This window comes from Typopeltis vanoorti, chromosome 21 (genome assembly GCF_054136105.1).
Source record: "Typopeltis vanoorti isolate ZY-2024b chromosome 21, IOZ_Tvanoo_1.0, whole genome shotgun sequence".
In the NCBI taxonomy this organism is placed as follows: domain Eukaryota; kingdom Metazoa; phylum Arthropoda; class Arachnida; order Uropygi; family Thelyphonidae; genus Typopeltis; species Typopeltis vanoorti.
Genome location: NC_143569.1, coordinates 18,736,937 through 18,762,686, shown reverse-complemented (window position 1 = coordinate 18,762,686; position 25,750 = coordinate 18,736,937). Strand labels below are relative to the sequence as shown.

At 35.6% G+C, this 25,750-nt stretch overlaps 1 protein-coding gene across 2 annotated transcripts in view; it reads right to left on the bottom strand.

Annotated features, from left to right (window-relative positions):
• The window catches only part of LOC150094659 (NPC intracellular cholesterol transporter 1-like), a 495,369-nt gene that overhangs the window by 434,381 nt on the left and 35,238 nt on the right, over positions 1-25,750 (bottom strand). For both annotated transcript variants that reach the window (XM_090411343.1, XM_090411344.1), the window contains exons 4-5: positions 16,212-16,449; positions 11,051-11,296 (exon numbers count right to left, since the gene is read on the bottom strand). In XM_090411343.1, the coding sequence (XP_090267469.1) occupies positions 11,051-11,296; positions 16,212-16,449 (484 nt within the window). The remainder of the gene's footprint in view (positions 1-11,050; positions 11,297-16,211; positions 16,450-25,750) is intronic.

The following is a 25,750-nucleotide window of genomic DNA, read 5'->3' as shown; positions in this document are numbered from 1 at the left end:
GTTCTATTTGAAAGAGGAATCAAATCAACATCTTTTAGTAACTTGTTGCCAAACATAGTTTTTACCATATCTTCTATGGCTGGAAGTAGAAATTTTCCCCGATAGAATGAACTTTCCCTGTTTTCACTATACACAAACTTAAGAGATAGGATGTTTCTAGTGCCTTGCTATTAATGGAACCCATGGCTGAAACTATCTTTCCCATGATTTAATGTTCCTCAGTGTCGCTGAAAAAATTCAATTGGCTTATTTTTTACATCACAATGTTTAGTTTCTAAATGTCGGAATTTCACAGGTTTCATGCACTTGTTCGACAACACTTCATAACATACAACACATTGAGGTTTCTGTTCACTTTCATCTCCACACCAAGTAAACCTGAATTCCAAATATGAACTGTTATATTTCCTACAATATTTTTTCTTTGAACTGCTTGTTTCTTCTACTTTAATAGTATCAGATTAACTTGCCGTTACAACACGTGTATCACAATTAGTTAGCATCACCTGTTTTATTTGCTCTTTATTTCAAAGTCCTAGTTCTAAGCCACTTTTTCATTATTAAAAATAACGTTTCTGAAAAATATATAAATATATAAATACTGGGGTTAACTCAGGACACACTATGTCCAAGTATCACTTAGCACTTCTGAAGATATGGATGAAGGAAGGAAACCTTATTCAATAATAAAAATCAATAAACAACAAGCAATTGGTTGAAATGTGGATAACGCACGTTCACTTCAAATCTGACAAAACAGCAAAAATTTTTCGGAAGCAATAAAACTATATTGTTGTTCACTTCACCTCTCTTATTCATCATTCTGCCGCTACAAATTATTGTAGTGCCAGAATGATGAGTAATAAAAGAGGGGTGAAGTGAACAACAATATAGTTTTATTGCTTCTGCCTTTGAACATTCTGATGTTATTTGTTGGGTTTTTTTTAAGTCTCCATTTGATTTCAATAATTTTTACTTACTAATTCAATTTTAATTCATTTTGTTTGGTGGATAATTAAAAAATATATATTTATTTTAATTCACATCTGCCTTAAAAGGTAATTTAAGGCAGATTTAAATTACTGTTGCAGACCACAGGTTGAGAAACACTGGTCTAACCCAACTCCAGAATCAACAGTTAACACTGGTTTCAAACCCATTTTGTATACTGGTAGTTTAAACATTTTGGTCTATTTCTCTCTTATTCCATATAATTTTAGTCAATTAGCTCTCCACTATGCCAGCACTGCTTATTTCATGGTTCTATTTTTTTGCCTAAACAACTGAAATATTTTAATGTTCCATACATTCATGTTATTCATAAATTGTTAAGTATTTAAGTGGCAGAAAGATTCTGTTGCCTGGTGTGTGGCTGCCATTCTCCTCATTTAAAGCCTGAAGTTGCATTAAATGGGTGCTTAAGGGTCAAAGCTGTATAACTGACAGGAAATTTCCACATAGCCTTTAAAGGAATGCAGAGAACCGACCAGGGCTTCTGACCTAATGTCCAATCCTCACCTTCTCGTGGTGCACCCTGTTGGGTATCTACTTTGATACTGAACGAATGAGGATGGGCTGGCAATTTGGGATTTAGCCGACCAAATTGTATTCTTATTGGTTAAACCAAACTAAAAAATGATGGTACAACATGACAAAATTTCATGCCGACTGGGGAGTTGTCCGGTTAAACAAGGCCCCCATTGTTTTCGCCAGGGAACCAGGGCAAACAGCGAAAAATCAGCTACTGGAACAAATCTGAAAACAAACCCCAACTCAACATCACCAGAGTTAAAGATCAGTACTATCAACGTAAGAAGCCTGAATGGCAAAGAAATGGAGCTAGCTGAGGAATTAGATAAGTACCAGATCGACATAATAGGGGTGACTGAAACAAAAAAGACCAACACTGGCGAGATCTTTCTGAGCAATAAATACAAAATGTTATATTCAGGCAATGACAATCAAGGAAAAGGAGTAGCAGCCATAGTATTCAACACAAAATACGAGGCTAATCTTCTTGAATGGAAGTCAGTCTCAAGTAGAATAATGTGGGCAAATATCAGAATGTGGAACTGGACAATGAGACTTATTTGTGCCTATGGTCCCACAGAAGGTTCTACTAAGGTAGAAGTGGAGGAATTTTTTGAAGCTTTAGAAAAAGCAACTGACACAATGAAAAATGAAAAGTTGGTCCTTGTTGGGGATCTAAATAGCAGAGTAGGAAATGACTGAGAGACATACAAAAATATTTTGTGAAAATTTGGAGAAAAAGAGCAAAGCTAATAATAATGGCAAATATCTGTTGGATTTCTGCTCTGGACATGGACTGGTTATTACTAACACCATTTCCAACATAAAAATGTGCACAAATTCCCAGGGAGAGAAGAGGCTAGGAATAAGAAAAGTTTCATTGACTATGTTATTGTTAATAGTGATGTTTTCTCCCTGGTGCAGGACACCAGAGTGTACAGAGGATTCGAAATTAGAAGTGATCACTATCTAGTCTTGAGCAAGATAAAAATGAATTTCATATTGAAAAGAATAACACGTAAGAAAGTTTTAAAGTGAATAAAAGTTGAGCAGCTCTCAGATGTGAACTGTAGACTAAAATACAGAAATATTATTGAAGAAAAAATGAAAGAGTTTGAGAACAGGAATCAAACCTTGGAGATTCAGTGGCAAACTCTGAAGGAAACATTGATTGATTCTGCCAGAGAGGCATGTGGTGAGGTTGTGTGCAAGGATAAAAAAATCAGAACTCCTTGGTGGACACAGGAAGTTAAAGAGGCAGTGAAGGAAAAGAAAAAAGCATATCAAAAGTTCCTGGCAAATAAGTCAGCTTTTGCTCTTAGAGAATACAGAGACAAATGCAAGAATGCTAAACTCTGTGTAAAACTAGCTAAACAAAAGTCTTAGGAGGACTTTGGCAAGAATATAGAAAATAAATATCAAGAAGGTGGCAAAATATTTTGGAGGTTGTTGAAGAAGCTTAGGAATGGAGAAAAGAGTGCTGTAAAAGGAGTTAGAGATGATAAAGGTGACATGAAAACAGGAGAAAAAGATACCCTTAAAGTATGGAGTAATTACTTTGAAAAACTTCTAAATGAAACAAGCAGTGATGACAGCAGAGTGGTAAAAAACACTGACCTGGCATGCAGTCAGGAATACATATCCATACTTGAAGTAGAAAAAGCCATCAAAGGCTTGAAATGTGGAAAGGCAGCAGGAGTTGATGATATTCGACCAGAAATGCTGAAGTATGGTGGTGTGAGAGTCGTACAGTGGCTGCACTGCATAGTTCAGAAGGCCTGGACAGAGGGACGAATTCCCGATGATTGGAGTAGAGCTCTAATAGTACCTATATATAAAAAGGGAAATAAAACTGCACGTGAGAATTACAGAGGTATTTCCCTACTGAGTGTTCCTGGCAAGATCTATGCAAGTATACTTGAGAAACGGTTGAGAAGAACTGTGGAAGAAAAGCTTGGTGAAGAACAAGCAGGATTCAGGCCAAATGGAGGCTGTCAGGATCAGATCTTCACTTTACGACAAATAGTTGAGAAAGCATGGGAATATAACAAAGATCTGTACTTAAGTTTTGTCGATTTGGAAAAGGCATATGACAAGGTGCCAAGAGAGAAGCTATTCAATAGGCTGCAGTTATATGGTGTCAATGGGGCATTATATCAAGCAATACTTAGTCTTTATTTGAGTTGTAAGTCAGCAGTTAGAATTGAAGGAAGTACAGGAAGATGGTTTAATGTTAGATCTGGTATGAGACAGGGATGTACATTATCCCCTCTGTTATTTATTAACTATATGGATCACATCATGAAGGAAAGTGGTATTAAATATTGGAGATGTTAATGTCAGCTCTTTGCTTTATGTGGATTATGTTATACTTCTAAATAAATCCACTACAAGTCTGCAAGATTCTCTGACTAAATTGAATAGCTGTTTTAATAGATATAGTATGAAGGTCAGCAATAAAAAGACAAAGACAATGAAAATAGGCACAATCACTGAAAATGTCAACTGTGTTGTGAATGGAGAACCTGTGGAACAAGTAAAAAATTACAGCTATTTAGGCACGATTTTTACTGAAGATGGTAAATTAAATATAGAAATAGACAACAGAATCAGCAAAGCTGGTATGGTGGGAAGTCAATTGAATAAATTCATATGGAATAAGAGAGAAATTAGTAGGAACACTAAATTAGCTGTATACAAGACAGTGTTCAAACCAGTTTTAACTTATGGATCTGAGAGCTGGGTCAGAAGTAAAACACTTGACTAAAGACTAGAGACCACAGATATGAGAGTCCTGAGAAAGATTATAGGCATGAACAGATGGCATCAATGGCAATATCATATTAAAAAAGAGGATATTAGGAAAGAACTTGACATTGTCAGCATCCAGGAATGCGTTAACAGAGCTAATCTCAGGTGGTATGGTCACTTAAACAGAATGGGAGAGGAAAGATTAGCAAAACAAGTGTTCTCTGCCAGGTTGGCAGGAAAACGACCCAGAGGAAGACCAAGATATAGGTGGATTGATATGGTACAAAGTGCCTTAGACGATAGAAATATAAGATCTGATAATGTTGGAGTCTTGACAAGTAACAGACTGATTTGGAGGAAAACTGTAGATAGGAAATTAATAATGATGTAATTTTTTTTCATGTAGTACTGTATCCTGTACACCCCTTGAGGGTACATAGCAGGAATTTGATGATGATGAGTTGCATGAAAAAAAGTTTTGCTTGATATTCAGAATGGGGTACCCATTGGATTAAGGTACTAAAATATAAGATAGGTTTATAACCTTTCATGGGTGCGATTCATGTTGGAAAAAAAAAAACTTCCAAGATTAATAATCTCTAGCCAGTGAATTTTTTCAGATTTTGCCACTGGATCTGTAAAGAATGGTTCTTGTTTACACTTTTCCCATAATAACATACTTCAGTCTATATTTTAACTGAGAGTTATTTCTTTTCAAAAAATTTCAGTACTTTCCTTTTCCATGGTATACTCGTTTATTATGGTATACTGTGTATTCATAATTTTGGTCTTTTTATTACCAATTTTCATGCCAAATTTGTAATAACATTTATTCAATGTAGTTAAAAAACTTCGGATATTTGCACTGGATTTTTTAGGAGCATAACATCATCTGATTCTGATATCACATTTAACACCACTGTCTCAAAGAAATTCATATATTACAGTATTAGTGGAAATAGTATGCACCAACAATTTTTTTTAACAGCTGCATGGACCTCCTCATTGGATCCAAAAACATGCACTGACTAAAAGATTAATCTTGGAAGCTACTGCTCTGCACAAAAATTTTTTTACACAACATGATGAATGCATGCAGTTTAAAAGTTTCTTGTAATAATACTGCAATAATTAGTTATTATACAGAAATTATTACTGCAATAATTACAGTAATAATTGCCTGCCTGGTTGGTGGAGTGGTTATTGTATCCACTCTCCAGCCAAAAGGCTGTGGGTTCAAATCCCACCATGGTCATGGATGTTTGTGATTATCTGTGAAAATACTAGTGGTGATGGTGAGCAGCAGATGGTGTTGATCAGCATTTCCAAAACTTTTTCTATGACAGAACACTTCACAAATCCTGAAATTTTAATGGAACACCTTGGTTAGAGTCGAGTATCATCTCTCATATTCAATGTAAAGCTAAGCCCACACTATTGCCGAAGCAGGCTGTATCATATCACAAAAATGTGACAGCGCACACTACAGGTGTGCTGGGCCCTATCGCATCACATTGACCTTGCTTGTGACCGCAAGTTTCCTAGAATAGATACTTTCATACTTCACTCGAGCTTGAAGGTGTCGACAACAGAGGGCAGCTGAATCAAGGCCAGCATGCACTGGCTTTAATAGCATAATCCACATGCAGAGTAAGGAGCTCCTGATTTTCAAACATGTTTGAACTTGTTGCAGTATTTAAAACCATTCCAGGCTCATATTAATTTTGATAATTTTTCACGGAACACTTATTCACCTTCCGCAGAACACAGTTTGAGAAACCAACCCTGGTGTAGATGATAAAGTTAGCTAGAGATGTTGAGATGGAGAAGTATAGGATAGGTGCCTTCCCTTGATGAGGCTTTGAACTCCTTGGAGATGTTGTGTAATAATAATAATACATAGAAAACAAACCACTATGTTCACAAGCAGCTATGCAGACAGAATTCAGTGTGAATACATTTCCTTACTGAGCGACTATGCAGCTTATATGGAACACTGGACTGCACTTTTATCTTTCACCTGATTTTACATGAAATCATCTTCCTGTATTTTCTTCAATTATAAGTGATGACTTAGAACTGAAGCATTCTAATTCTTCAATTCTAATTCCAATTAAACGACTTAGAAGCGATGACTTACAACTTAAATATAGATTATGTGCTGTTTTGTATAAAGTTCCATTTACCCCACATAACTAACATTTTGAAAAGCTTTTCTCTTGGCATGTCATATGCTTTTTCTACAACTGGAATTTGAAATAGACAGCGAGTACCAGATAGTGAAGTAGATAGTAATGCAGATACCACTGAAAGGAAAGCATTGAAATTTTGAAAAGAAATAACTCTCAATTAAAATATAGACTGAAGTATATTATGGAAAAGTGTAAACAAGAACCACTCTTTACAGATCAAATGGCAAAATCTGAAAACATTCACTGGCTAGTGATTAATCTTTGAAGTTTTTTTTCCCCAGTGTGAATCACACCCATGAGAGGTTGTAAACCTATCATATATTTTAGCATTTCAATCCAATGGTTACCCCATTCTGAATATCAAGAAAAACTTTTTCATGCAACTTCAGGCTTTCAATAAGGAGAATGGCAACCTAACATCAGGCAACAGAAACCTTCTACAACCGAAATACTTTCACAAACTCCATGCAACAGTGGGATTCAAACCCACAGTGTTGGTTGGAGAGCAAGTATGTTATATGCTCAGGTCACCAGGCTATCTGTTTGAAATGAGAGAAAAATAACTCCATAATGAATATTACAAGTTCAAGCAACTGTTAATGAAGTGATAGCATCATATAAAATGATTCCATCATCTCATATAAGAAGCCAGAATGTGAAACAACAAAATCATATGCTGGCTGACTCAACAACCAGAAGAGGCTAAGCTACTCAGTCAGTCTGTACTGGTGGGGAATATAAAAACGTGGAATGTAAATCACCATTTGAGTTGCTTCGAATGGTGATTTACATTCTATGTATTTTTCAAAAAATATTATGCAAGCATGTGAAACAACATGCTTGCATAAGATTTTTTGTATAATATTTTTCCTAATAAAATAAATTCAGTTTCAAGAAACTTAGATTCTATATAAAGAAAAGTATATATCCACCTCCTAATCTGACCTATTTTAAGTTTAAAGGTGTGTATGTGTGTCTATAAAAAAAAATAGTAATAATAATAATGTGGTAATTCAGACAGATAAAGCAATGGCCATTTAAAATATGAAAGAATATTGCCATATGCTTATCGTAATGCTCAAACTATTCAACCTACCGTATGCTTACACACAATTTTACTTTAAGATTAACAAATGTAGATTGCAAGGTTTGGGTGATATGCAGAAAAGAGAGGGATATGACAAACACTACAGCAGTTTTATTATTGATGTAAACACAATAATTTTTTTCAATTCATAACAAGCCAGGAAATAAGAGGATATCTCTAAAGGCTGTATATATAAGTGTGGTTAGTAAGGGAATGAGGACCAGATTTTCTAGAAGAATGGTAAATGAGTGGAAACACAGAGATAGTTGCAAGTACTCAGCCAGTGAATGAGCTTAAGGAGAAGTATGACGGGTGCTGTATTAGTAATGGTTAGTGTGGACCTCCCAATGAGTCTTCGGAATCTGCATGATACTCAGATAATGTGATAATACTTAATTGATACAAAATAAATAATGGAAAAAACTCGCATAGAAAGATTATTTAATAGTATAATTTTCGCCTGTGTGTCCCAGGCATCTTCAGCACATTAAGCTCAAAATTAAACACTAACTGACAATTCCAAAAAGCACCACCTTCAGTACATTAAGCTTTTGAGCTTAATGTACTGAAGGTGGTGCTTAAGCTTTACAGTAATGTACCTTCTTCAAAAGCTTAATGTACCTTCAGTACATTAAGCTTTTGAGCTTAATGTACTGAAGGTGGTGCTTTTTGGAATTGTCAGTTAGTGTTTAATTTTGAGCTTAATGTACTGAAGATGCCTGGGACACACAGGCGAAAATTATACTATTAAATAATCTTTCTATGCGAGTTTTTTCCGTTATTTATTTTGTATCGATATGTCTACTCACGGTTTACCTCTTTTAAAACTTATAATACTTAATTGTTGAAATTTATGAAGGAATGTGGTATTAAACCTGATATCAAAATTGGAGATGTTAATGTCAGCTCTTTGCTTTATGCGGATGATGTTATTCTTCTAAATAAATCCGATATAAGTTTGCAAGATTCTCTGACTAAATTGAATAGCTGTTGTAATAGATATGGTATGAAGGTCAGCAATAAAAAGACAAAGACAATGAAAATAGGCAGAATCATTGAAAATGTCAACTGTGTTGTGAATGGAGAACCTGTGGAACAAGTAAAACATTTCAGCTATTTAGGCACGATTTTTAGTGAAGATGGTAAATTAAATATAGAAATAGACAACAGAATCAGCAAAGCTGGTATGGTGGGAAGTCAATTGAATAAATTCATATGGAATAAGAAAGAAATTAGTCGGAACACTAAATTAGCTGTATACAAGACAGTGTTCAAACCAATTTTAACTTATGGATCTGAGAGCTGGGTCAGAAGTAAAACACTTGACAAAAGACTAGAGAAGGCAGATATGAGAGTCCTGAGAAAGATTAGAGGCGTGAACAGATGGCATCAATGGCAATATCATATTAAAAATGAGGATATTAGGAAAGAACTTGACATTGTCAGCATCCAGGAATGCGTTAGCAGAGCTAATCTCAGATGGTATGGTCACTTAAATAGAATGGGAGAGGAAAGATTAGCAAAACAAGTGTTCTCTGCCAGGTTGGCAGGAAAACGACCCAGAGGAAGACCAAGATATAGGTGGATTGATACGGTACAAAGTGCCTTAGACGATAGAAATATAAGATCTGATAATGTTGGAGTCTTGACAAGTAACAGACTGATTTGGAGGAAAATTGTAGATAGGAAGTTAGTAATGATATAGTTTTTTCATGTAGTACTGTCATATCCTGTACACCCCTTGAGGGTACATGGCAGGAATTTGATGATGATGATGATGATGATGAATTGTTGAAATACAAAAGATAACACTGGTTAACAAGGACTTTATAAATAGAATCAAAAGAAGTATTTTATGTAGTTTAGGCAAGAGAATTTAATACCAGATGTCTTTTTTCTCAAAGAATAAACAATGTGTCTTTTCTCTGCACATAAGGATTGTTCATTATTAATATAACAAAACAATCTTTGCTACTACACACACACACACACACACACACACACAATAAAAAAGAATTCAAAATGCATCCATTTTTGACAAAACTGCATGAAAAGCACTATTTTAAAAGAACTTATAAAAGCTGTATTTCTTCTTTTAATCATCTCTCTCTCTTTCTGAAAAAAAAACCAACAGTGGTTTCCCATCATGTTGGCATTTTCAGTTTTCCTATATCGCTGCTTCAGTTTGATGACATCTGAAAAAGTCTTTCGTCCTACTTTTCACTTGCTGTCCAAGACATTCAGAAAAGAAGTCCAGCTGAGAGTGAAGAAAGTGAATCAGCAGTGAAATTCTAGTTCCTATCTTGTGGTATACACTTAACAGTTTGAACAACTATACTCTTTTTCATGTTTTCTTGGAAGTAGCAGAATAAGATACATTTCCAGCTTTTCTTACCATTTGTACTATAGGCTTACGCTGCATAAAATAGTTGCTTAAATTTTTTTACATTATCACATCGTGTGGTACTTTGTATAGAATTATTTTACTACTTCCTTACTTGCCGATGCTAGAATTATATGTTTTATACCATTAAATTATTACAGGGAACTTATTTTTGAAAAATGCAATTATCTATCACATGGTCTCCAATGACCGTTGCCATAGTAACAGTGAACTAATATTCCGCTATCTTCAGAAGCGATACAGCCTGTAGTATATTTCTTTACTTCCAAGATAACCTGAAAAACAGTATAGTTCGTTATAATTTTCAACTTTACTGTTGCCTAAAAACATCTTTTACATTAATTTCTTGAATTCGAAGCTTATAGTTCTATTCTACTGAGTTTTTTCCATCTGAATTATTTACCATTTAAAACTTTCTTAATTTAAGTTCCAACACATCTTCCTTGAGATTAACTTCTTAAATTTTCTGGTTTGATATTGAAATGCATGTTCATTTTTGTGTAATGTTTTAGATAGTTTGGTGGCAGACATGTTTTTGTGAGGTCATGGAGATTGTTTTATATCCTCTTTCTGTTGTGATGTAAAATACTTCCAGACGGGCCTTATTTCTTGATAATACATAGAAATTTGTTTATTAGTGCAAATAGTAAAAAGCAATAACGTAAATCTTTACACATGCATGATAAAACATCTAGAAACTTCTGCAAAAATGCACATATTTACAAAATCATTATATGGTGGAAATTTTTAGATTTTAAATTTAGAATCACCTAAAATTAAGTTGAATTGAAAAAAAAAAAAGAGTTATAATTTGTTGATCAGATAATAATAGTAATTCATCCACCATTTTTTTTTTTTTTGTGTACAATTTTTAAACTTCACAACTATTAGGAAAATTAGTACTGTTTTCCAAAGTACACAACTCAATCAGCACCTGCACTGACTCAATAAGGTTAATAATAGCTGCAATCAACTATGTAAATAGTTCTGCTTGTTAATATAATTCATCCCAAAGAAATTATAAATTACAATGCCAATATCAGTATTTCTTTACTTAAAAAATATTTTTAAAAAATTAATACCTACTTTGTAGGTTTGTACTTCACAGGATAAAAGCGTGTGCCATTCACTTCCAAATTCTGATAAGGTGTCAGAATAAAGTTAATTTGAAATGGAGAAAAGCCACCATGGGCATAATCAGATCCCATAAATGCCAACCATCGATCTGGAGAACAATCTTTTCCCCAAGTACCACAAAGTGTTTCCAATGCAGTTTGTTCTGAATGTAGGCCTTGTACACCTTTACATGAATCATATATTCCTAAAGCCACACTAAAGAACAAAGAAAAATTAAATAAACAAACCTAAGCAGGTTTTAATAAAATGGTATTATGTACACAATTACTATTCTACAAAGTCAACAGCACAATATTTAATATCTCTCACTACAGCAAACTCTTAAATTTTTCAGGAACGGCTGGTTGTAGGGGACAATCTGCTAGCAAATTTTTTATTTATTTATTTTTTTTTTTTAAGCATACCACTATATACCTTTGGGGGCTTTGATCTTTTCAGTAGCATATTTACTAAAGTGTTTGCTAAAATGAGAGTTGAATATATTTAAAATCATGCATTGAAAATGTCACAATGAATGTGCAGTTGTTTTAGCTCTTGGAAAAATTTAAAATCAATAACTTTTAAAAGAATTTGGCACTTAGTTATATACTACCCTATTTTGATATATACTTAAGGATCAAAGAAAATTTACTTCATTGTTCTAAAAAAAGTTCATGGAATGAACTAGAATGTGAAATGTTGCAGTTCTGCTTTCTAATGAAAGCAGAACTGCAACAATAAGAGTAAAAGTTCAGCAGAAATATAAAGGTAAATGTATGAATGATCACTGGAGACAGCCCATTTAAGCTATTTGGTGTGACAAGAGGCCAGCAAGAAAAAATATATTGTCATCTAAAAATTAATTGAAAATATATAGTCAGTTGTAGCTGTGTCCATGTGATGCAAAGGAAGATATAAACAATAAATTAGTTCAGTCAGCGCATGGTGAATAGCTAGTGACTGGTATCCAAAAGCTAAGGACAAACTACACTTTTTACCTGTATATGAAAAAATTTTCATGACTACAGCCAAATGTGGAGATAAATTTATTGTTAGCATACTAATTATATTACACAAACACAAAATGTTATAAATTTCATACAAATTAAATTGCAATACGTGTTTTGCAAAAGTTACAAATTTCCTAAGGGTGTAGTTAAGGAATTAATATACAGTGATTACAGAAATCTATGTGGACAGACATTTCAGCAAGGAATATGTCCCCCCCCCCCTCGAACTTCAATGAAGCTCTCACAGCATGGTACCATTCTTAGCACCAAGTGATTCAGGATTTCTTCAGGTAAACTGGCCCAGTCCTCCATCAGAGGATGGATAAGGCCTTATCTGTTTTCTGGAGGGGAATTTCGAGCAGCAATGCATCTCCCTATCCCAAGCATGTTCTATGGGATTAAGATCCACTTGATTCAGTTAATATCCTCAGTCTCCAGAAGTATCTCCACTGCTTTTGTAAAATGTAGTGTGGCATTGTCATCCATAAAATCCTTAGCCTACAGCAGCATGGAACAATTGAAAATGATGTTGAACTTCGTTGAAATATTATTCACCAGTCATAGTCCCTTTTTCCAGCACTTGCAGTTTGGTGTGTCCATTAACCATAATGCTTCCCCACACCATGACACCAGCACCACCTCCATATCGATCCCTTTCAAGAACATTCTTGCGATGGTAAGTAGTACTACTTTCACACCAGATCAAGCGTCATCTAGAATCAGAGGAAAGACTAAAATGACTCATTTGTAAAGAGTATATTTGCTCATTGGTGTCTTATACAATTATTATCATTACAATAGACTACAGGCCTTTGCTGAGATATCTGCATACGTATGTTTGAATGGAGCCAACATGCATTAGTGCATCGATCAAGTTTTGCTGTTATAACCAAAAATTTGTCTTCATGCTCTTTTGTAGAGCGAGGGCAACCTCTCAGCAAATGTATGGAGCACATTCCATTGGTTTGAACTATCCAGAGACTAGATACAATGCTACATAATATTCCAAAATCTCTGGCAATATCCATATTTCTGTGGCCTTCAAGCTTTCCAATAATTCTTCCCTGTGAGAAATCTAGATGATGTCTTTGAGACATTACAAGACATCCAAGTTGGCAACTTTATTCCTTCATGAATAGTTTCCTTCGAACAAAATTTGCTAGCACAGTCTTTGCCTTTTATCTTGAGTGCTATTCAGAGACCCCTTTGTGTGCTATTCAAAAATTTCAATATATACCCGCTTTCTACTCGAAATCATCAGTTAATCACATTCAGAAATATAACTTAAATCTGCTAGCCAGAAAAAAAAAAAAGTTCACTTACCAATGTATCAGTCTACTTTATATAAATAATATTATAGGTGATGATATAAAAGTAATAACTTTTTTTTAACATGCCAACATAACATTTAGCTATTACTAAATGTTATGTTGACCTAACAAAGTAATATATTTTTTAATTCTCAGTACATTTATATATAAGGTAAAATGTCAACTTGATTGGCTCGGACATCAACTAAGACATCCTCCTTATCCATACCTTGACATCTTAGTTTTATACGCTCCCTCAAATGGACAAAGATGGAAAGGAAGACCAACTAAACAATTATGGCAGTGTATTAACCACCTTATCAGCACAGGTAATACTCTCTCTCTCTCTCCCCCCCCGTGAGAAATAATTCAACTGGCTCAAAATAGAGAAACCTGGAAAGCTACATATAATAATCAACTTTTTTTTATTCCTATTTATTTAGTTCATTTCCCTATTTACAAATTGTAAATAAACCATGATGATAACATATTATACATAAACAGGCTTTCCTTTAAGGTGGATTTAAAATGTGCACCACAACAGAGCTCATCACTACTCAGTTTGTGCTTTCTTTTGTTTACTGTTCATAATGAGGAGTGAATTTATATAAATTAACCATGAACAATAATTTAACAGGAAAGACAAATAAGAAAATTTTCACAATACAATCAGTCACATGATCCGGTCTTTAACTCGTCTTCACATGATAATTGTATTTTTTAAATAACAGTATTAAAAAGCATTTCTGTTATGTAAAATTTTCACATTTAAATGCTAAGTTAATTCATCTTGTGAGCTGTGAAAATCAGCTTAGGACAATGCTATTATTACAACTGCCCATCTACTTGAGGGGGTAAAGGTGTTCGAAGAACACATAATTGCAACTCATTCTCTCACTTCATAAAAAAAAATTTGAAGGTGAAATGTACTGCAGTATTTAATTAGATTATAAACACAAATTAAAAATGGCACAATTAGAGTTTATTTTGTTAATGAAATTATATTGTAAGTACAATTAATTTTTTGTTAAAGAATAAATTGTCTATTACATATGTTGTGTGTGATTTTATGTTGAGCCTATACACAAGAGGTTGGTTGATCAATCTATAGTACATTAGTACCATATATGGGTACATATGGAACTAAACGAATTCATTTATTTCATTACAAATTTACCAGAAATGATAACTGCAATTTAATTTATACGTACATATGATATGAAACAAATATTTTCTCACACACTTGAAGTGTGCAAAATTTTCTGTTTTTGAGTAAAGTGGCATAACTAACACATAATAGCAGCTCATTAAAAAATAAATAAATAAAATTCGGCTAATACTTTTATTCCCATGTAGGAAGTAGATGAAGCCATTTTAGCTCTAACTTTTGGAGCCTGAGAGGGCAGGTCAATCTCCATTAGTAGTCAATTAGAGATAGCTGACCAAGTGATTATACATGGCATCTGGTGAGGAGATGTGGCTGAGAAGTGCTGTCATCTCGTGGTCCCTAAACCTAACACTAAATTTATTGTCTGAAAATAGTGTGGATTCTATAGTCTATTTTCTTGAATTCACAGGAAAAAACACTTGAGTTTCCAAGAGAAAAAAACCCACTTTCCTATGCCAGAGATAGACTAACTTGGGAACCAGTCGAAAAAAATACTTCCTGTAAAAGTTCCTGTACTTGGCGACTAGAACAGAGCTTATGATGCTCTTTCTTTGGGTGGCCTAATGCCATGAATGGCACATACCACTTCCACTGAGCTACACAGGTGTTTACTCCACAAATGAAACAAAAACCAGAAGTGTGTCGCATAGTGGAGCATGCATGAAGTGAAAAGAACTAATATTCTTGTGAAAGAAACAATATTTTTGGAACTCAAATGCAGATATTTATGAAGTCTTTCAAACAGAAAGAACAGTTATCAGTTGTCATGGTACAACAATGACAAAACAATTTTTTGGGGGGAGGGGGGGGGGGGGAATAGATACAGCAGGCTGAGTTTCTAATTACTATGAAAAAAAAAAAAGTCTTTCATATAAAAAGAAAAATAAAGTTCTGAACCTTAAAGGAGATAAAAGGAAGAAATAAAGTGAAGACCACTGGTTTATGTTATGACTTTTGAAGAAAACGGTCAACTAAACTTGCAAATGTTTCAGCAATTCTTCGAATGAGAACGTTGTGGTGTTCGAATTAAGGATTTCACATCCGAAAGTTTTATTTACAACCTCTCTGGAAAAAAAAGTTCTCTAATGAATTCATTGGTAGACACTCATGATCAAATAACTTGATGGTGAATGAAATATTTGAAGAAAAAAAAAAATTGAAGTATATAAAAAAATAATAGATTTTGAATTCATTTAGAATAAGGCCAAAAATTCACTTGCCTCTTTTTATTTGCCTGTGGCAAGTGGATTAGGATCCCTGTTTATGAATGACTAAAGGAGGTTCTCACTCAATGAATAATAAATGCTTCAACAAGTTTTAACATGAGGTGTTGTGTTAAAGAAACACAGAGGATTCTTCTTCTATATGCATATTCTAGCATAGTCATAACAATACCATATATTAAATATGAAAAAATGCACATGTAACTCCATGTTATGTCAAATTCCTACTGTACTAAATGTCTATAGCAGATCATATGTGCTAAGTGGTGCTCTGTTGGCAGCACTTCACCATGTTATTTTCTCCCACTACCTGCAACTTGTTAAAAAAAAAAAAAAAAAAAAAAAAAGTATTTCATAGTATGGCTACTCTTTCATTTTAAAAATATTACTATATCAACTGTAAATATGATCATTTCTCACCTTGCCGAAACATAAAAATTTATTTCTGATACTCTTAGGTTATCCTTCTGTCCTTGTGTTCGCAAAACTTTAATAGACAAATCCTGATGTGGAGAACAAGTCATGTGGCAGAACAACTTTCTAAGATTACCCAGACATATGTCACAACGGTCCAATCCCAAAGATCCAACTAATTTAAAGTTTGATTCCAACTGTTTCACTTGTTCACCTGAGCAACAAAATGCAGAGCTTTCACTTCCTGGGGGAAAAAAAAATAATTAAATAAAATAAAATAATAAAAATAATTAAATATACTCACATAATGAAATTTAGAAAGTTTCTAGATTAATGAAGTCCATGAGAAAAAAATGTAAACAGGAGTACCCTGATAATTAAAGATATCAAAATACTCATTTCATAAAAACTAAAAAAACTATTTAACCAAATATATCTCAAACAAATAACAATCAAATCAATTAACTTAATGATCTGGAAATTGTTAAGGCTTGTTTATGAGCTACTGTTTCTTTAATGAAAAAATATTATAAACTGTTTCTGTTTTGCATATTTTAACCAGCATTGAAGCAGGACTGAAACTATCTTACAGAAACTATTAGAAAGAATTACCTAATTGCTTAAGGAAATACAAGGTAATAGTTACAGTGGAAAACAACATTTCTATACATGGCTTGGAAAGAAGTCAACAGGCACTTCCCATGGGTACGGTGCATCATGTCATGTAATAAGTCACGGATTGTAGGTTGTATAAATTGGTGGAATATGATGCTCCCAAGTCAGTGCAACTGTCTGGATGAAATGCAATGAGAATGGAACTGATGGAGTTTGAAAGACGTGCTGTGATAAGATGCCATGTTGCAGGCCTATCTGTTTGGCAAATCGTTGACAAATTGGATCATCCCAGGTCAACAATCAGTGATACTATACTGAGATGGAAGTGCACTCACCATCTTGATCTCACTTCTGAATCCTCTCAACCACTTCCTCATCCCAAAACCCAGTACACCAGACCTGAGTAAGTAATCCACCTCTGTCTACAACCATCCCTAAAATCTCTAGCTTCATCTATTTTCTGGAGTATGGTTCCATCAATCTGGTACACAGCTTGTAATCTAAATTTATTTATCCCAAAATGCATAACTATATTTTTTCCACACTAAACTAACAAACTATTTAAATTATCCTGCAAGCTCTCCCACATTGTCTTGAATAATTATTACTAACTAATTTTGCACCATCAACAAATAACTGCATATTTTCTTTCAGATTATTTCCTATTTCAGTTATGCACAAATTAAACAGTGATTGTCCTAGTTGAACCCTGTAGCCTACCACTAGTCACCTGCTTTTGCCTGGACTCCCCAATGTACCAATTTTAGACATATGCCCAGTATCTACCCTCTTATCCACATAGCCAGTGTCATGTCCATCCCATTGTTCAAATTTGCATAAGAGTTCCATGTAGTATCCTGTCATATGCCTTTGCAAAATCCATAAAAATCACCATGTAATTATTTCCTACATCCAACTGAGCTGTCACTATTATAAAAAGTTCATAGATTACTAAGGCATGACTGACCCTATCAAAAAGCCATGTTATTCCTCATATAGTATTGTATAGAACAAGAGACCAAGATGATTGGAGGAGACTAACAAAGAATATCACCTACCAGCCATGAGTGATCCAACAGTCCATTTAGGACTACAGGAGAGAAGAGGAAGTATCGTATTCTTATCCACCCATTCTTGAATTCTCTTTTATTGACCAATTTTTTCAGTACTTTTACCACCACTCCAGAGATACTGCTTGGTCTATAATTTGCTACTACAGTCTGAGAACCTCCCTTATGAAAGGGAATTATTTTGCCTTCTTTCCACTCCCTTGGAACTCTACCACAGCTGAGACTTAAAGAGCCGAGTCTGAAGCATTGCTAGATCCCTTGCACATACTCACAAAACCTGAGCTGATATCCCATCTAATCCCACAGTTGTATTTATATTAAGAATCTGCAATATCCTAAGAACCTTCAATTCATCAATCTGTTTCCACATAAGTCTCTGTCACAGCATTATCTAACCCAACTTGGTTGATATGCTCTTTCAAAGTGGTCACTCAATAACTATTTTATATGCTTCCATCACCCACTAATAGAAGAAATCTTTGGTATTTCCTTTGGCCAGCTTTTCCAGTTTCTTCTCATAATCTGTATGTGTGTTGTGTACACACACACACAATTTGGATGAAATGTCGTGTTACTAAGTGGATAAATGTTATCAACTTACTACAGTGTTCTGTCTTATAAACTTTAATCAAATATTCATGAACCAACACCAAAAACATTTGTTTTTGGAGACAGATGAAGAAAACAGGAGGTTATTCATTTCATGTTTAATATAAATTTTCAAAAGAGAATATTGCTCCTACCAACTCCTTTTACCAAAATGAAGGTTATTGTGGCATAAATTAATAAGTTTATTTAAGAAGGAATGTAACTTGATCTGTGTATCATATATCTTACCTACAAAGATGACTTGGGGCTAAAATGTAACATTTTTTCTTATAAAAGCAGTGAGCCTTTCATAGTTCCATCAAGTGGTAGAGTTTATCCTTCAAGCAAACAATTCAATAGTTATTCTCAGATCCATTCCAGTGTCATTAATGCACAAATTAAATAACATAATAACTAATATTTAAGGAATTGACAGCGTATACTGGAAATATAGATTAAATAAACTTTAATATACACTTTCCGATATTTCGGCGAACGTCACGTTGCCATCTTCTTGGGAACTTACTAAAAAGACACGTGCACACAAGTACTAATACAACAAATGAGACTGAGGCTAGGACGCTAGTGTTTTCCTAAAGTCCTGATGGTGCCCCCTGGCAGGCTATATTGGTAGTTCTTGGCCTTTGGGCTGAAGTTCTTTTGATAAAAGTTTCCCAAATTTGGGCAGTTTCATGCATCCAAATTTGTTGAGGTTTAGCATGTTCCTAAGGGCCGAGGCTGATTCCATCAATAGTCTTTCATACTTGAACTTGCTGCGGTGTATTACTGTGGCTTTCTTCCATCTTATTCTGTGGTGAGTATCCAGAGCATGGTCTGCAAGCCCAGAGTGGCTGTACTGGTGAAATCGGATGTAATCCTTGTGTTCTGAGATTCTGATATTTGCTGTCCTGCCTGTTTGGCCAAAGTAGGACAGTTTACAGCTGCAAGGGACCTGGTATACACCAGGTAGGTCTAGGGGAACTGGTTGGTCTTTGGTGGAGCGGATAAGGGATGCCAGTTTTCTATGTGGTCTGTAACAGGTGGTCAAGTCATGTTTTTTTAAGATTTTATTGATTTTTTCTGAGGTGCCTCTGATGTAGAGAATAGTGATGGATTTAGAGTAATCTTTTTTGTGAAGGGGAGGGGGTGGTGGGTTGTGGATAACTGGGTTAAGTATTTTTTGGATTTTTTGGAGGGGGTAGCCGTTGGCTGAGAAAGTGTCACGGATGTGATTTAGTTCAGTGGTTAGGGCTTGATCATTAGAACAGATTATTTTTGCCCTGTTGAATAATGTTTTAATAACTCCATATTGTTGTGAGGGGGGGGGGATTGTTGGTGAATGTATCTGCCTGTATGGGTGGGTTTTCTATAAACTGAGAAAACCAAGGTTCCATCAGGTTGGCGGGTGACTAGTGTGTCTAGGAAGGGGAGGTTATTGTTTTCCTCTTTTTCCAGGGTGAATTTGATTCTAGGGTGTTGGTTGTTCAAGTGTGTTAGGAAGGAGAGGAGTGAATCCGGGCCATGTGGCCAAATAGCGAAAACATCATCAACATAGCGAAGCCATATGGTAGGTTTTTGTGGGGCTGAGTTTAAGGCTTTCTCTTCAAACATCTCCATGAAAAAGTTGGCCAAGGGTGGGGAAAGTGGTGAACCCATGGCTGTCCCCTCTATCTGTTTGTAGAATTTTTCCTGCCAAACGAAATAGCCTGAGTTCATTGTAAACTGAAATAGGGCTGAGATATCGGGAGGAAATTTAGCTTGGATTAGCTCTAAGGTTTCTTTGAGAGGGACATTCGTGAATAGGGAGGAGACATCAAAACTGACCATTATGTCATTGTGTTGGAGTGTAAGGTTTTCTATACTGGCTTTGAAGTGGGCTGAGTTTTTTATGTGTGATGGTGTATTGCCAGTATAGTGTGAGAGCGCTTTGGCTAAATGCTTGGCTAGTTTGTAAGTGGGGGAATCAATGCCATCCACTATGGGACGTAATGGCACATTTTCTTTGTGTATTTTTGGGAGCCCATATATGCGGGGAGGTCTAGAGTTATAGGGTTTTAGTCTGTTGGTAATCTCCACAGGCCAAGAAGTGATCTTCTTAAGGAGCCTATGGAGTTTTCTAATTTGTGAGCTGGTGGGATTGTAATCAATGGGGAGGTAAGTGGAGCGATCTAATAATAAAGCCTTGAGCTTACCTGTGTAGTCTTTAAGATTGAGTACCACAGTGGCGTCGTATCATGTCATCCCGAACTGTGTTAAATTCAAACACCGCTTCATCTCACAGAAAGCTCTCCGTATTTACAACCACGCTAGCCAGGCATTACTTCGGGAGCAAATTACCGCTACACGCGGTTCCCTAGCCGATATAAACAGCGCTATAGCAACGCTGGAAAACGAGCTTTCACATACGCTGAATCACGAGCTTTGGTCGGTCCTACATGACGTCTCGTGTACGGCAGCTAAAAAAGAATTTGAACGAGTACGAAGCCGACATATCAACAAGTTTGATAAATTAACAAAGAACTCGACGTCGAAACTACAAACCAACACTGTTGTTAACCTATCGTCAGCTACCTTAAAGCCAGAAGCAATCCACGCTCTGTCACGTGGTCACAACTTCGCCATTGCTCCTAGGAAATTACCAGCCGAGGAATTAATGATTCAAATTGAACGCGGGATTCGCCAACTTCCAACCCACATCGCCAACGACATTAGATTGGATGTAGCCTGTGTTCTCAATAAAGCAAAACCTCCAAAATCCAACATATCCATTAGTGAATACAAGGCACCACAAGAATTGAAGAGAAACAAAAAAATAGTGATCACCAAAGCGGATAAGGGGAACGCCACTGTGGAACTCAATCTTAAAGACTACACAGGTAAGCTCAAGGCTTTATTATTAGATCGCTCCACTTACCTCCCCATTGATTACAATCCCACCAGCTCACAAATTAGAAAACTCCATAGGCTCCTTAAGAAGGTCACTTCTTGGCCTGTGGAGATTACCAACAGACTAAAACCCTATAACTCTAGACCCCCCCCCCGCATATATGGGCTCCCAAAAATACACAAAGAAAATGTGCCATTACGTCCCATAGTGGATGGCATTGATTCCCCCACTTACAAACTAGCCAAGCATTTAGCCAAAGCGCTCTCACACTATACTGGCAATACACCATCACACATAAAAAATTCAGCCCACTTCAAAGCCAGTATAGAAAACCTTACACTCCAACACAATGACATAATGGTCAGTTTTGATGTCTCCTCCCTATTCACGAATGTCCCTCTCAAAGAAACCTTAGAGCTAATCCAAGCTAAATTTCCTCCCGATATCTCAGCCATATTTCAGTTTACAATGAACTCAGGCTATTTCGTTTGGCAGGAAAAATTCTACAAACAGATAGAGGGGACAGCCATGGGTTCACCACTTTCCCCACCCTTGGCCAACTTTTTCATGGAGATGTTTGAAGAGAAAGCCTTAAACTCAGCCCCACAAAAACCTACCATATGGCTTCGCTATGTTGATGATGTTTTCGCTATTTGGCCACATGGCCCGGATTCACTCCTCTCCTTCCTAACACACTTGAACAACCAACACCCTAGAATCAAATTCACCCTGGAAAAAGAGGAAAACAACCTCCCCTTCCTAGACACACTAGTCACCCGCCAACCTGATGGAACCTTGGTTTTCTCAGTTTATAGAAAACCCATCCATACAGGCAGATACATTCACCAACAATCCCACCCCCCCCTCACAACAATACGGAGTTATTAAAACATTATTCAACAGGGCAAAAATAATCTGTTCTAATGATCAAGCCCTAACCACTGAACTAAACCACATCCGTGACACTTTCTCAGCCAATGGCTACCCCCTCCAAAAAATCCAAAAAATACTTAACCCAGTTATCCACAACCCACCACCCCCTCCCCTTCACAAAAAGGATTACTCTAAATCCATCACTATTCCCTACATCAGAGGCACCTCAGAAAAAATCAATAAAATCTTAAAAAAACATGACTTGACCACCTGTTACAGACCACACAGAAAACTGGCATCCCTTATCTGCTCCACCAAAGACCAACCACTTCCCCTAGACCTACCTGGTGTATACCAGGTCCCTTGCAGCTGTAAACTGTCCTACTTTGGCCAAACAGGCAGGACAGCAAATATCAGAATCTCAGAACACAAGGATTACATCCGATTTCACCAGTACAGCCACTCTGGGCTTGCAGACCATGCTCTGGATACTCGCCACAGAATAAGATGGAAGAAAGCCACAGTAATACACCGCAGCAAGTTCAAGTATGAAAGACTATTCATGGAATCAGCCTCGGCCCTTAGGAACATGCCAAACCTCAACAAATTTGGATGCATGAAACTGCCCCAAATTTGGGAAACTTTTATCAAAAGAACTTCAGCCCAAAGGCCAAGAACTACCAATATAGCCCGCCAGGGGTACCATCAGGACTTTAGGAAAACGCTAGCATCCTAGCCTCAGTCTCATTTGTTGTATTAGTACTTGTGTGCACGTGTCTTTTTAGTAAGTTCCCAAGAAGATGGCAACGTGACGTTCGCCGAAATATCGGAAAGTGTATATTAAAGTTTATTTAATCTATATTTCCAGTATACGCTGTCAATTCCTTAAATATTAGTTATTGTGTCTAAGCAGCGTATAAGCCTCTCAACAAGAATAAAAAATTAAATAACAGCAGCCTAAAACCAGGTGGCACACCACTAGTCACAGGCCTTCTATATGGACTCTACTCCTTAATAAACTGCTCTCTGATAACTCTCCATCAAACACCATCTTATTCACTTTATCAACTTTATATCCTTCCCCAAGTGCTGCAATTTATTAATTAGAATTCCACACAGATTCCAGTCAAATTCCAATATCAATATAATTGATATTGGAATTTGAATTCCAATTCCAATTGGAATTGAATTGGAATTCCAATTTCAAAAATTCCAATATCAATATAATTGATCCTGGACTTTGCAGATTGCAGTATCAATGTAAACTCATTAACTTTATCCAACTCAGCTGTCACTATATTATAAAACATGAGCAAGTTAACTGAGGCACCCTTCACAAAGCCATGTTGCTCCCCATATAATATTTCCTTTCTGTCTATCCATTCCTGTATTTTGCTCTTGACCAACTTCTCCAGCACCTTACCTACAACTTCTAATGTGCTGATCAGTTGGTAATTTGCTACATCAGTATTGGATCCTCCTATATGTGATACAACTATTTTCCCCTCTTTCCCCCCCTTGAGAATAACCCAGAACCCAGACAGATTTAACAATGTAGTCAAAGATACTGACAATTTCCTAGCAGCACCTTCATGTAAAACTCAAGATGGTATACTATCAAATCCCATACATGTATTCATATCAAGGTTCTATAATATGCCTTCACCTCCAGTTAATTTAGATCAGTTTCCATATGTCTTTGCTTCTCTTATTTCTGCAATATCTCCACCTGGATGATATACATTTGCAAAGTGCTACTTAGTAATTCTACCATTTTACCTGATTCAGTTACTTCCCTACCATCGGAATCCATTAAAATCATTCTGGCTTTTACTTACAACATACCAAAAGAATCCTTGGCCTGTACTGTTAACTTCCTTTCATACTCTGCTTTTGCCTTTCTTATAACAGATTACTAGGTTACCATTCTGGGCTGTGCTTTGTACAGCTCACGTGCCGATCACCTCTCTTTGAATTTCAACAACAAATTCTTTTTTGTTGGCTAAATATCCAGATGACAAATACACAAACATTATTCAAGAAAAAATGAAAGAGTTTGAGAACAGGAACCAAACATTGGAGATTCAATAGCAAACCCTGAAGAAAATATTGATTGATTCATCCAGAGGCATGTGGTGAGGTTGTCTGCAAGGATAGAAAAATCAAAACTCCATGGATGGACAAAGGAAGTTAAAGAGGCAGTGAAAAAAAAGCATATCAAAAGTTCCTAGCAAAGAAGTCATCAGCCTGTGCTCTTAGAGAATACAGAGACAAATTTTCTATGTTCTTACTAAAGTCGTCTTTGGTAAGAACATAGAAAACAGTAAATAAATATCAGGAAGGTGGCAAAATATTCTGGATGCTGTTGAAAAAGTTCAGAAATGGAGAAAAGAGGGGTGTAAAAGGAATTACAGCTGATAAAGGTGACATGAAAACTGGAGAAAAAGATATCCTTGATGTAAGGAGTCATTACTTCGAAAAATTGCTAAATGAAACAAGCAGTGACAGCACTGTGGTAAAAAACACTCAACAGTCATGCAACAGGAAACGTGCATCCATACTTGAAGCAGACAAATTCCAGATGATTGGAGTGGAGCTCACATAATACCCATATATAAAGAGGGAAATAAAATTGAATGTAAAAATTACAGAGGTATTTTCCTACTGAGTGTTCCTGGTAAGATTTATGTAAGTATACTTGAGAAACAGTTGAGAAGGATTATGGAAGAGAGGCTTCCATAGAATAAGAACAAGCTGGATACAGGCCAAATAGAAGCTGTCAGGATCAGATTTTCACTTACAACAAATAGTTGAGAAATAATGGGAATATAACAAAAGATCTGTATTTAAGTTTCAAAGACCAACAAAAGACATATGACAAGGCACCAAGGGAAAAGCTATTCAAAATGCTACAGTTATATGGTATCAATGGGACACTGTATCAAGCAATACTTAGTCTTTATTTGAGTTGTAAGTCAGCAGTTACAACTGAAGGAAGTACAGGAAGATGGTTTGATGTTAAATCTGGTGTAAGACAAGGATGTACATTATCCTCTTTGTTATTCATTATCAATATGAATCACATTATGAAGGAAAGCATTAAAATTTGAGATGTTAATCTCAGCTCTTTACTTTGTGCAGGTGATGTTATATTTTTAAATAAATCTAGTACAAGTCTACAAGATACTCTGAGTAAATTGAATAACTCTGTTGTAATAAATTTGGTATGAAAATCAGCAAAACAAGACAAAAACAATGAAAATATGAAGAAACAATGGAAATATCTATTATTAGCGGAAATTACCACTATTAACTAATTGATGCTGTTTGCATACTGTGACAAAAATGGTTGGGTTCTGAAGATGTTGACTATAAAAGTGAAATATCAGTAAATAAATATTATTTTCTTATTACTATCTTATTATAAAACTGTCATAAGAAATCTCACATGCACTGTCACTTCCTAAATAAAAACTGCCTCATCACTCACAAAGTGGAGGAATAATGGCCAC